This window comes from Copadichromis virginalis, linkage group LG10 (genome assembly GCF_057382275.1).
Source record: "Copadichromis virginalis isolate Kocher_CV1m ecotype Utaka linkage group LG10, C_Virginalis_male_GT1.1, whole genome shotgun sequence".
Classification (NCBI taxonomy): Eukaryota; Metazoa; Chordata; class Actinopteri; order Cichliformes; family Cichlidae; genus Copadichromis; species Copadichromis virginalis.
Genome location: NC_140627.1, coordinates 19755854 through 19769042, shown reverse-complemented (window position 1 = coordinate 19769042; position 13189 = coordinate 19755854). Strand labels below are relative to the sequence as shown.

At 39.5% G+C, this 13189-nt stretch overlaps 1 protein-coding gene, 1 long non-coding RNA gene and 4 other non-coding genes across 11 annotated transcripts; 5 read left to right on the top strand and 1 right to left on the bottom strand.

Moving 5' to 3' along the window:
* Nucleotides 1-54: 54 nt before the first annotated feature.
* On the bottom strand, nt 55-9014 carry LOC146700319 (ras-related protein Rab-34-like). 4 transcript variants are annotated; one of them, XM_085470483.1, is made up of 12 exons: nt 8765-9014; nt 8484-8586; nt 7994-8131; nt 7464-7555; nt 6781-6846; nt 4693-4794; nt 4235-4299; nt 4081-4132; nt 3910-3991; nt 3446-3536; nt 3246-3353; nt 56-606 (listed from the first exon to the last, which is right to left on the bottom strand). In XM_085470483.1, the coding sequence occupies exons 3-12, from the start codon at nt 8072-8074 to the stop codon at nt 548-550; spliced, it is 798 nt and encodes a 265-aa protein (XP_085326609.1). In that variant the 5' UTR covers nt 8075-8131; nt 8484-8586; nt 8765-9014; the 3' UTR covers nt 56-547. The 4 variants fall into 4 exon arrangements, with proteins under 4 accessions (XP_085326610.1, XP_085326609.1, XP_085326607.1 ...); XM_085470481.1 differs by having other exon boundaries at nt 8484-9014; XM_085470482.1 differs by having other exon boundaries at nt 7994-8109; nt 8484-9014.
* LOC146700314 (uncharacterized) lies at nt 7769-11458 on the top strand. 3 transcript variants are annotated; one of them, XR_014922544.1, is made up of 8 exons: nt 9033-9206; nt 9601-9685; nt 9882-9929; nt 10019-10112; nt 10309-10363; nt 10823-10867; nt 11058-11113; nt 11352-11458. It is a non-coding gene; the product is annotated as an uncharacterized LOC146700314 (long non-coding RNA). The 3 variants fall into 3 exon arrangements; XR_014922542.1 differs by lacking the exon at nt 9033-9206 and adding an exon at nt 7769-7849 and having other exon boundaries at nt 9882-10112; XR_014922541.1 differs by having other exon boundaries at nt 9037-9206; nt 9882-10112.
* On the top strand, nt 9732-9803 carry LOC146700318 (small nucleolar RNA SNORD49). The gene has a single exon (XR_014922705.1). It is a non-coding gene; the product is annotated as a small nucleolar RNA SNORD49 (small nucleolar RNA).
* On the top strand, nt 10160-10234 carry LOC146700317 (small nucleolar RNA SNORD65). The gene has a single exon (XR_014922709.1). It is a non-coding gene; the product is annotated as a small nucleolar RNA SNORD65 (small nucleolar RNA).
* Nucleotides 10672-10749, top strand: LOC146700316 (small nucleolar RNA SNORD49). The gene has a single exon (XR_014922706.1). It is a non-coding gene; the product is annotated as a small nucleolar RNA SNORD49 (small nucleolar RNA).
* On the top strand, nt 10910-10982 carry LOC146700315 (small nucleolar RNA SNORD65). Its single transcript, XR_014922710.1, has one exon. It is a non-coding gene; the product is annotated as a small nucleolar RNA SNORD65 (small nucleolar RNA).
* Nucleotides 11459-13189: the final 1731 nt, after the last annotated feature.

The window sequence follows — 13189 nt, the reverse complement described above, 5'->3', positions numbered from 1 at the left end:
ATGTGTAACGGGTGTGACCGTGGTCACTGGAGTTGGCGTACGCATCAAATTAGCAGCAGAGAGACACATGACAGGAGGCCTCTAAGGCCCACTCCCCCCTTCTTTTAAAAAAATGCAGTCAGCCCATCACTGACATTTCAGCAGGAGAAAAACGCTCCTTCAAACAGATGTTTTAAAGGCATCAACAAAGTGCAATTTAATGGTGGTTGTAGTGGAGAATAATCTTCCTCTTCTCATAAACGTTTACATAATCAGGGACATCACAATGGCCTGTTTGTTGTCGCCGCAGTCAGCTGTAAACATTCCTGAGATTACACTGCTCCGATCAGTCAGCTGACAGGCCTGTTTACAGGAACCACTTAGAATTTACATCTTGACCTATTGCTGAATCCTTCTCAGGTTATTATCAGCACTGTGACCTTTCTTTCATGGGTTCTACTCATGATATTCACAGCGAGCCGTACAGTCCGCATTTTATCTTAATTTTCCTGTTGCACGTCCCATTTCGTTTTGCTTCAGAAAATTTCCAGCAGATATTCATCCAATCTCAGCAGCAGTTGGGCTTCTTCTTTGGTTTATGGCTGGTCTCTGTGCTGTCTGTGATCCCTGTGAGCAACATAAATAAAAACATATAATTTTTTTCACTTTTATGTTATTCGTATAAGCAATGTGAGCTTTCTTTTTCTCACTGGAAGCAATAGAACAATCAATTTGTGAATGGATCTAAACGGTTAGATTTCCTCAAAGATATATCTATGTTAACACACAGAAGTCACACCATTGAACTGGCAGATGCAGTGAACACGGGGCATATTGGTTACGCAGGAGTTCTCCCTTCATCAGTACAAATACATGCCTATGCTACATTACTGTTTGGTCTGTTTATGCTATCGGCACATTGATATGGTTAATTACACAAAGAAAAGTTAAAACATAGGGGTGGTGGGTGTTGTTTATAGAAATGTATAGAAGACCAATATAAGAATGATTGTAAGTTTATAAGCAGTAAAATGTATTTACATCTTAAATTTAGTGAGGAACCACTTCACCAAAAACGCAGTTATTTATCTGACATTAAACTTTTGATATAATCCCTAAATACAGTAAACTTCATAAGCTAATGTGTCAAAATCTGTAATAATGATACTGTAAACATCAAGATGCTTTTATAAAGTGTCATAAGTACACAAAACCTAAAAATGGGTCATATTAGCCTGTTGTTAGGTGGTTGCTAGAGAATATGCTGACATATCTAATATATATAAGAACCTGTAGGGGCTCAAGATGTACACGCGTGCCTTGACTTTTGATTTCTCAGCTCACGGTTGTGTAGGAGGAGTTGGTGGATAAACAAACAAACAGAGATTGCTTGTGTTATAGTAGGAAACATCAATAGCAGAGCAGTGGTTAGCATTCAGGGGTGTAAAATATCAAGGACACAAAATGATTTGAGTTTTTTCCTATATAACTTAACTTGGTCCCTATTGGAAGTAAAAATATCTTGAGCTCCAATTTTGAAAACACAGCTTTCTTTCTTTCTTTCTTTTTAAATAAAGCTCTGACTTGTATTATGACTATGAGTCTGTGGTCTGGGAGAGAGTCCTGGTACTCTCTCTCTGCAAAATACAGTATATAATGACCAGTGTTGGGCAATTAATTATATAGTTACTTCTTCAAAAAAGTAACTGAGTTATGCAAACAACAAAGTTTTTTGCAGCTGTTTACCTAAAAATGCAGCCAAGGCGTTTTTTAAAAATAAACATTTCAAACTATTTATAGAACAATCAGGTTTGCTGCATCGAATCTGATGCCACACAAATTATTTGTGCCACTCCAAAAACTAATTTCTGTCCACTATGAGATAAAGGAGAACAACAGCCTGATACCTGCAGGCCTGACAACAGGAGATGTATCACTCCTGTAACACCTGTAACATTCAGCAGTCGCCTCATTGTTCTGACACACACAACAAAACAATTGACTACACTGCACACTAACTACACAAGATTTACGCTAAACGTTGCAAATCTCTCACATCTCAAAACACCACCGTCACTCCTAAAACTTTCCCCCTCCCTAAACAACAAATGCCATGTTTTGTTTGGTCGACATGGTACATTTTTCGACCAATGGGAAAGGGTGGGGGTGTTTTTGGTTTTGCTCACAGGCTTTCGAGCCTTTTTTCTTATAAAACGCCAATTTAGCCGTTTCTTCCTGCAGTAAATATAAACAACGATAGTATTCAGGAAGAAAACCAAACATTGCATTTATTTTTATCATTACTCTGGTTTTACGTGGCCTATCAACACAATTGAAAAACTGGTATAAAGTCCACAGTTTTTCCATCAATTGTTCCGTCTGTCCTGCTCACATCTCCAATGCTTGTACACGTTGTCATTAACGTGGCTTCACTCCACATCAGCCACGCCGCTTTGCTAGCTAAAACACCGGTGTCGGCACATAAGGACGTCATGGCCTGTCAATGACATTGATTAGGTGCGCATTATTGGCTGGACTATGGGATAAGGTGGCATCGTTCTAATCCCATACTGGAGCAGCCAGTCACTTACTGACTAACACTGCAAAGCAGAATTGTTAACATATTTACTTTAATTTCAATTCAGGTTAGATTTTATTTTTGTGCGCAACGCAGATTTTTTCTGCGCAGAGATCGTGCCAGCAGTGCGCAATTGCCCAGGCGCGCAGCTTAGAGGGAACATTGCTCAAAACATTCCCGAAGCTCCTCCGGCAGCGAGTTGGATAATACGAAAAGCAATAATCTCTGCACACAGAAAGGAAGAGAGTGATTTCATGACAGAGGATCCCAGATTACTATGTCACAATCATTCTCTTTTTTAATGAGAGGGGGTAAAGGTCACAGTGGGCTTGTTTTAGTGCTGCCAAGATCATTTTTATACGTATTAACAATTTTCAGTGGCATACCACATTTGTTTGATTAATAGCAATTTATTTGGTGGATCACTGTGCTACAGGGGCACTTACAGAGTCTCCAGACCTCACTGGAGAAGGTCTGGCTTTGACCCACTGTGGAGTGAGTTGGTCGAAAGCCACTCCAGTGACAGTCAATGGAGGTAAGATTAGAAAACACTCCGTGTGTCTAAGCAAAAAAGATTTTTTTTAAATGTGTTTTTGCCTACTCACAAAAAACATAAACAGATAAAGCACAGCCCCTTTCATTTTTGTGCTAACAACCAGATAACAACCACTGAATAATGTGGACTCACTGATTATGTCACCAACATGCCTCGACCCGCTCCTCTCCAGCTCAGATAAAACATTGGCCTCAAAAGTCAAAGAAGCCACACGGAAGAAGAAGTCCTTCACACCATCTCCTGGACAAAAACAAAGTCACAGAGTTTACTGAGAGAACAAAACATGAAAATGAAAAGCATTCAGGCTTGATGACCGACTGTTTATCTCCCACCTGACTTTGCAGACACGGCCCAGTACTCTGCTTTGATTTCCTCAGAGAGCCTCATGGCTTCCTGCTCAATCTGAGCCAACAGGTCAGGAGACTGAAGAGCAAAACACAGACAGAGCGAGAGTGATGAGTCACTGCAGGGCAACTTCAGCAACCAGTCAACCCATTATCAACAATCTGACTGATCAGAACGAAACTCCCCAATATCTGGCATTTTACAGAAGACTAAAATTGAAAGCAGAAATATTTTTATTACTGTTAAAGTCTGTCATGTATGACGACAAGAGTTTTTATTATTAACTAAAAAATTCCTATCATTCAAAGCCTTTCATTTTGAATGAAAGGCTTTGAATCAGTAACAATCCTCACAATCTCACCTCACATTTTCAACTTATTAATCAACTATTACATTAAAAATGTCAGGTCAAATCTCAGTGTTTCATAATTTTTTCATAAAATTCACCCACACTGAGGTCCTTCTTGGTACCGACAAGGAACAATAAGACACTGGACGGGTCATTTTCCTTCATAGCATCTTCCAGCCACTGCCTGGATGCACACACATATACACACACATACATTTTATCGGCTTTTTAGAGAAAATATCTGACAATGACATTGTAATGGAAACGCCTTACCTGGCATGAGCCAGTGAGCCCACACTGCTTAAGTCAAACACGACAATAATGGCTGGAGAAATGCAGACAGTTTGATATGGGTCAGAACGAGAACACGAATCTTTCACCAGCTTTAGTTAAAAGACAAAAATGAATATTTTGAATCTTCATTCACCTTGTGCTCCTCTGTAATAGGTGGAAGCGATACACTTGAAGCGCTCCTGACCTGCTGTATCCCACCTAAAACAGATCACACGAGAGCTTTAATGGTCGTCTTTGGAATATTTGGTGAATGTGAAAGAAACAGTGGGATTAAAAGTGAACTAGAGTCCTAATGTTGACTAGATGCCAAAATATTACACTGATTCTACATGTGCACTCACAGCAGGTACACGCACATCTGAAGGTGACATAGTGAATTCAAGGCATGTCATTTAAGTCGCACTGAGCAGCCTGAACAACCAGATCGTGAAATTATCAGGCGGATGCTGCACAGCCCCACAATTATCTATTTATGTGATCTCATTACACACAGACTGCTCATATTTGAACTTCTTCGTGGAGATTACTCATATGACCCTAGGGCTCAGTCTACGAACTGGATGTTTCTCTCTGGTTAAGAAGTACACTTACAGCTGTAAACTGAAGGGAACACCAAGCACCTCAAAGCGCTCCATCTCAAAATCCACCCCTATAGTCGCTTTGTAGTTCTTCTCAAACGCACCCTTACAGAACCTGAGAGCAACAGGGGACAGCTGGCAGACTAAGAAAGGTAAAACGAAAATCTTTTTAACATTTGTTGAATAAAATGCTTCATTTCTTAAGCATTTTTACCAAACAATACAGTAAACTGATTCCATCCTACTACTGAAATACAAAATATTCCAAATATTCATTAGTAATTAAATGTAAATGACATTTGTGGTATCATAAAAGTCTTCATCCTGAGTGGCATGGTTTCTGCTGAAACTATTAACCTGTAATGAGTAGGGATGGGTATCGGTTCTGACATAAACGGTAGTAACCAGACCGAAACGCAGCGCACATTTCGGTGCTTCATTTCGGTGCTTTTGTTTTCCTAAGATGTCATACACTTTGGATTCTAGCCAATCATTTCACCTTTGCGAGCGTAGTAGGCGGGCCCAGGTACGTACGTTCTTTTAGAGCAGAGCTACAGATTAAAAATGCCCAAAGCGAAGCGGTCAAAGTCTGGCTGTACTTCAGAGTAAAATATGCAAACTCAGCAGCCTGCAACAAGTGCTTTAAGGTGATACTGTGAAAAGGAGGAAACACCTCGAATCTGATGAAACACCTGGCGATGCATAGCGTTTTTTTAAAAGCCGAGAAATGCGCCATATTTGATAGCTTGCTGCGAGACCTCACACCGAGCACATCTACTGCGGGTGGGTTGCCAGTTATCAGACCCGGAGTTAGCAACATCCCCCAAAAAGACGAAGAGGAGAGTCCTGGCCCCTAGCCCTGCCAGTGTAGCAGAAATGATGACGGATGATGATGCAGCAGCAGCCGTTCTTCTCTGCGTGAGTAGCTTAATGTTGTTCGTGTGTAATTTACGTTGAGTAGGCTAACCACGTTATTACATTAATGCATGTAAGGTGAACTAGCAAACATCATCATAGCTACATGCGGCTGTCTTCTTGTTTGATGGCAGATACTCCCTTCACCCTGGCCAAAAAGGCTAAAAAGACCAAAGAAAAAGTGGAAAACAGTTAAACATGAGAGGTTTTTGGACAAAGTTTGTGTTTTTTCCACTGCTTCCAGTCAAGAGTGATACCATATATGCCCTATAGCTGCAGGGGATAACCCTTTTTATAAAAAACAGCTGAACATGAGAGGTTTTTGGACAAAGTTTGTGTTCTTGATTCTTTAAGCACCGGTTCGAGCACCGTTTAAGCACCGGCACCGTTTCAAAAGTACCGGTTTGGCACTGGTATCAGATAAAACCTAAACGATACCCATCCCTAGAAATGAGGATGAGAAAAACAAATGAGCCTCAGCTCTGTGCACATGCTCAGTGTCTTTAGGTGTGATTGAAAGTTTCTGCCTTAGTATGTTATGCTTTAGGTGTAATTTAGGTGAACAAAAAGTGTTAGGTAAATTCACGCCCCACACCATTACACCAGTGACACAAAGCAGGTGGGATCAATGTTGTCATGCTATTTACCCTAAATTCTGACCCTACCTCTGAATGTTTCAGCACAAATTGAGAATCATCAAACCAGGAAACATTTTTTCAGGTTCTGTGAATTGTAAATCTCAGTCTCCTGCTTGGATGACAGGAGTGACACCTGGTGTGGTCTTCTGCTGCTGCAGCTCATCTGCTTTAAGGTTCAACATGCTGTGCACTCAGTGATGGTCTTCTGCATACCAGTGGATGCTTGACTTGTTTTTGTCTTTCTAACAGCGGTCTGGCCGTTCTCCTTTAAACTCTGAAATCAGCAAGGTGTTTCTTCCACAGAGAATTACTGCTCACTGGATATTCTCTAGATTCTTTTTCTGACCATTCTCTGTAAACTGTAGATCAGCATTTTCTGAAATACTCAGAACAGCCAGTCTGACACCAAAAACTATTCATGTTCACTTAAATCACATTTCTTCCCCCATTGTGACATTCAGTTTTAATTTCAGGAGGTCATGTTCATCATGTCTCTATATATCAAGCTATATAACATATAGAGCTGTAGCTATATAAAAGCTTCTTACCTGCTGATCAGACACGTTTTGCCAACTGCAACATCACCCACGACGATGACCTTAGCAACATTAAAGCTGAGAACAGAAATCCACAACTGTCAGCATTCACTCAAAATCATGAAAATACACAGCAGGGTATTCCACAGCATGGAGAAATCACTCAAACATTTAATTACATAAATACTTGATATGTTGGAAGCATTGGGAATTTAGTAAAGTGAAATGAAGACTTAATTTAAGGAGTTCTGCATCACTGCCTCAGTAATGCAGGAATTACAGCTATTTTTATTCATAGCCCCCCCCCCCCTCCCTTTTCACACACTGGGATGGTAAAGAGAGGCTAAAATGTACCTATCCTACATAAACCTTACTGTATTTACGTGAGACTAGTTTGTTCAGATTTACTTCTTTACGAGGAGTAAACATCTAAGCAAAGTCAATGGTTTTGGCCTTTTTTTTAAAAAAAAATGTGGTTTGTAAAAATAAATGCCATTAGCCTTTTCTTTAAAAACACCACCAACAGAAAGTGGTCAGATGTGGCAGGAGCGTCAGCTGACACAGTCAGTCTAATGTGATTTAGAAGACCAAATTAATCAGAAACTCATTAATATAATTTAAACCCACAGTGTAGAGATGTGTGTAGTAGCATGATGGGAGGCAGAGAGTGTTTATTAATCCTTATGTGACCTTACCTCACTGTGTCTGCTTTCTGGACCTGGCATGCAGCCTTCACGTGCGGGTGGAAGCCTTCTTTGGTGTGCAGCGCTGCATTTGCACTAAAACACTATAAAAAAACATGTCCATGTTTTATCATGCTTGGATAAACTGACCCATTCAGGAATAAAGACTCAACATTCATTTCAGTCATGATGTAAAACTGGAGATTCCGTCTCTTCATGCTCTGAGATCAGGTTGCACGGCTGGAGATACTTTTTTTATCACTTGCCAGATGGCAGCAAGGTTAACAGCCTGTGCCTTTTTGTATCCATGGAGATTTTTGTTACCATGGGGATAAACACAGAAGTCATTGTGGAGTACCTTTATTGAGGATTAAGACTAGGGTCAGGTTTGCGATAAGGTAAGGGTAGGAGATTCAACTACAATCATGGGGTTTGAGTGTGTGTGCGAGTGTGTGTGCGCGTGTATGTATATATATATATATATATATATATATATATATATATATATATGTGTGTGTGTGTGTGTGTGTGTGTTGACTAACCTTTGGGAGCTGAGTAATAACCCGGTCCTTCTTCACAGGTGGCAACATGCTGATGCAGCTGATCGATGCACACACACGCATGAACACACACCTCCTTCAAGAAGCCGCTATCACCACTACAAGCACACGTTTCATTCACTGCAAGAGGACGCACTTCTTGTATTTATCCCTTTCTCATAAATCACCCACAGAACTACAGAATCCACGCAGCACAATGCCTTCTAAGCTTGTCAGAATTTAAAATTTAAATTCTATTTTTAGTAGTCAATGGACAGTAATGCAGAAATACACAAACAAATAAAGTTTTTCTTTTTAACAAAGAAATCTTAATGGATTTTCACCAAATGTTGTAGAAACGTAGACAGTCACCTGAACAAAGTTACTACTGTCATTACTACTACTTCTCATGGCAGCACTGCAGACCCCAAACTAACATTCCTTACGGGCCTGTTTGCTGGTCAAGGATTATGCAAGTTGTAAAAATCTTTACCTGAAGCACTCAGAAGATGTGATGTGTTATCCAAAGTCCGCAGAGGAAACAAATTCAGAACAAAATGACGGTCCCACAGCCTCAGAGAGAAGACCCACATACTCTGAAATGAGCGACGAGACACAGAGTTAGCTGTCAAACAGCGACAATGTGCGGTCACAGGTCACATTTTATATTAAGAAATAGCTGCATTTGTTAACGGGAGAAAAAAAATAAAATTCACAGTTAAGTGGACAAACATAAATTACTAGCTTGAGCACATAAACAAATAAATAACACACAAAAGTAGGTGATGACCACTATAATACAGCTCTTAGCTGGTAATTAGATGCTAAAATGCTAACAAAAAATCCGGCACGTTGTTATAAATAAAACAAAAATGTTCAAATGGTTAAAATACACGCATTTAAAAAAGTATCTATCACCACAATTAAAGTGTTATTTAAAAAAAAGAAAAGAAAAGAAAAGGATTATCAAAGCTAGCGAGACGTTGGAGTAAGTGAGTGACGGTTTTCTCCGACAAAATGCGAAGAAAGCCGAAGTAGCACTGACGTTTTATTTCCGCGACAGCCGCAGTATAAAAACGCGCAAACGCGCATTGTTCGCCCTTTTGGTCTCTTCTCGTCCAGTGTGGTTCATTGTTGCTAGTTTCGCTGAACTTGCGAAGTGCATTGATACGTGAGAAGGCTGCCGTGGTTTTAGATGAAAGGCCCTGCGTTAAAGGTTAGTTTGTAAGCGTGTTTAAGTCGTGATTTCAGTTCGTTAAAGTTGAAGGTTAGCATTGTTCTTAGTTGTGATGTTGTAGCCACGTGGGGAGGACTGCTGGTCCTGTGCTTTTTGCTTTCTGCATATCTTAATGCAAGCATTGAATGCCTCCTCGATGTCTCATGTCTGCCATGAGTCTGGAAAATCATATTTCTGAAAGTCTGACGCACTTATGCTACTGATAAAATGTGGTTATGCAAATTATTTCAAACCCATTCATTCTCTTTATCTTTGTGTGAAGAACATAAAATAGTGAATTTTGAATTCTCAGAAAGCTGTCAAATGGCTGAGTAACAATATGAACACCATAGAAGGATTTAAAAAATAATAATTATTTTCCTCTCACTCTCAGGTGGACCTAGCGCTTTTGGGTCACAGTATGAGTACAAAAATTGTTCTGTTCAAGTCATCCTGTGGTCTCCTTGTGTCCTTGGAAGGTGAGTGACCATAAAGTGGACCCAGCTCTTTGTCTGATACATCTGTAACCGTGATGAAAACTGTGAATAGGAAGTGCCGTCTGATGCGATAACTGACGATGTTTCTCACTCACTGTTCTGAGCCTCAGTCTCAAAAAAGCTCTGTGGTAATAAGTCTGTTCACATGAGTAGAAGTTAACTTCTGTTTGCTCTTCAGGCTACTCGGAAGATGCCAGATCAAGAGGATGACAAACCAGGATCATAGGTTGGCTTAATAGTTCTGAACCCATGTAGTTCTGATGCATGTCAAAACAAATGAACTCACACGCTCACGGTTTCCTCCTCCGGGTAAAGGAAGAGAACTTGAGCATCCGTGAAGGATGTTTGTCTGCATGGTGCGTGCACTCCCAGCTGAACTAGTGGACAGATGTGGATTTGTTACACACAGGTAAATTTCCATTCCTGCCCATAAGCAAGAAAAACTGGCTGCTTCTGTTGTGATGAAATTTAAACTGATAACAGCTGGAATTACCGGCAGATTGTTCAGTGGTGATCATTGGTTTTCTGAACACAAAGTGAGAATAAATTTGTCTAGAATTGACTTGATCAGTTCAAGTGGCTCACCATTTTGAACTTTGTTTCAGATGTCTCTAAGTGAGCTGGTTGAGATTCATCTGAAGACATGCCTAGCCAGTCTTCGTAAGTACACTTATAACAAACCTGACTGTATTTAAAGATAAGCTCACCTTTGTACAACAAGGACTGATTTTTAAAGTACTCACTGTGCACCACATGGAATTGACATCATTTTAAATCCTGCTGGGATTTGTTTGTATAATTGTGTCTGATCCTAAAAAGCTTTCCACATTTTGTCCAATGACAAAATCTGTTTAAAATTGAATCCAATGCTATTCATCATTGTGTGATACTTCAGTGTGCTTTGTTGTGCGAAGGAGAGTTAATTGGAAATGCATTTCCTAAGAGTCCTATGAGCCCTGAGTGGCTGTATCAATGATGAAAACCTGGAATAGGAAGTGCCGTCAGATGCGACAACTGACGATTGTCTCTAATCCACCTTTCTGAGTCTCTTCAAATTAAAGAAATTGATGCTTATCAAAGTGTGCTGCATATTCTGATGTCTCCCTTTTTTATTATCAGGTCTGTCAAATGATGACTTAGTTCACTGTCCAGTGAATTTATCAGGTAACATTTTTCCTCTATATGACAAGTACTTATCATTAATTGTGGTGATGAAACCTAAACTGAAAAGCTGGAATTACCGTCAGATTGTTCAGTGGTGATTGTTGGTTTTCTGAACAGAAAGTTGGAAGCGTTACATTCTGCTGTTAGACGAAAGCTTCTTGACATTAACTTCCTCTTATTTATGTCTCAGAACTTGATTCAGTGGCTGCAGAGACTCTGCTTCAGTATACATGAATCCAGAGCTCGGTAAGATACATGCATGTTGAGTTATTGATTAAAGGGTCAGATGTCTTAAGTCCTATAATTGTCTTTTAGCAATAATGTGGTCTGTTTAGTGTGACCTCTGCTGGAGAAATGCAGTGATGAAGTTTGAAAAATAACATGATGCAATAAAGAAACTTTTTGGAATTGTTAGCCTATTTTCACTATAATCTGTGTTGGCTTTTTATTTTGCACATCGTTCAGTCTATTTCCTTTCTCTCAGGTGAAAAGAGGACTTGGACTGGATCTTTATGTGAAGATGGAAAGCATTTATTGCTTGATGTTTAAGAGCTGATGTTGCTGTAATTTGAATAAACTATTGACATGAAACCAGTGTTCTCATCATTGTGTTAAACCGATACGCTTGAATTATCAACACCTGGTTGGCGCTCAGTAAAATACAGGCTTACTTTTTAGTCTCAAAGTGTTTTAATGGCTTGGCTTTCAATATTATCTGACTTGGACTTGAACCACATCAGGTGACTGTAGCTTTACTCCAAATTTACTGCAAAGAGTCCTGCTCTGAAATGAACAACGGACTTGACAAAATATAGGGAACATCAGATTTGGGTCTGATTGCATCACAGCAGCTTGAAATGAGAACCTGCCATCAGCAACCCTGTTACTCTGGAAAATCACTGTCAGGTTTGAACTAAATCTACATACATTTACTGAGTTGTAAAGCAGTCTGGCTGCTGTAAATAATGAAGTGGCTGGTGAGTGTTTATCATGCTTCTATTAGATTTATTTTTATTGTATAGCACCTTTCAGAACTCAAGTCATTCAAAAAATGGCAATTTAGCTAGCTTAGGTGTAAAGTCACTGACTTTTCAGAACATGTTTCAACAATCAGAATTGGTAGCTCTGTTCCTGGCTCTTCATCGGAATCTAATGAGCAAGATGAGCAACTCCAAGTCAGCCCTGGCAATAAAGTTGAATCAACTTAAATTGAAGTCTAAAGCTCAAATGCGTCTGTTTCAGGAAAATGTCTTTAACAAGTTTGGACTGGTGAATACTTTACGTTGTGTGTACTCTCCTTCCACTACTTAATGACTGAGTGAGCTCGTGATTTTATCTTAGAATTGTTTAACAGTTGCACTCTCTGCAGCTGGCAGAGCAAAGCATTTTATATAGTTGGCTGTAAATATAGGGACAAATGGCAAACGGAGCATGTTTCTTAAGGCTGTAATCACCTCACTAGTAATGGGTAGATGAGGCTTCATAAAGCGTTTCAGCACATTCCTCAAACTAGCAAAACAGCAACACTGTGTAGACACAGTGTTGCTGTTTTGCTCCATACTGACACCTGCTGGACCTTAAATATCATTGCAGGCAACTTACTTGACACAACAGACACTGATTTAATGACCTAGTCATTCTTGTATACACTGTAAGGTATTGTACTTTCTATGGAATCATTTTATATCTTTTACATATTGTAGACATCTTTAAAATATATTGTGAATGACATTAAGTGAAAATTAAAGTATTCTGAATATCACCCATTTAAATGTAATTGACTCAGAGTTTGTTATAAATTTCTATTCAAAAAAATAAGTTTTTGCATTCAGTTTATTGCGTGTTTTTTTTGGGGGGGGGGGGGGGGAGGGTTGACACCATTTCCCCAGTTTTGGAAAACTGACAGGCATAGATGAAGCTGGGGTACACAAAAAATGTAAAGCCAGGTGGAAAAGGTCATCCTATTCCCCCAGTACGTTAAAGGATCCTCTGATCTTGGAATGTTTCTCTTTGACACTCTCCTCAATACTAAGAGGTTGGCAGTCCTCTATAATACAATTCAGGACTGCCTGATCCAGAACGGTCTTCCTAGATGCTTGTTTTCAAAATAATAACACACATTAATACAAAAAAAAAAAAAAAAGATGATAAAGCTGTTCAGTGTCTATATAGGTTTACCTGTGTTCATTCTCGGTGTGTTTGTCTCCTCATTTTCATGTTTGGCTCTGTAATGCCTAAACACTGAGGTGTTTATGTTTGTGTAAGAAATGCAGAACAGATACGACATTTAACCTGCATAAAATGAAATAAATAATTTACACT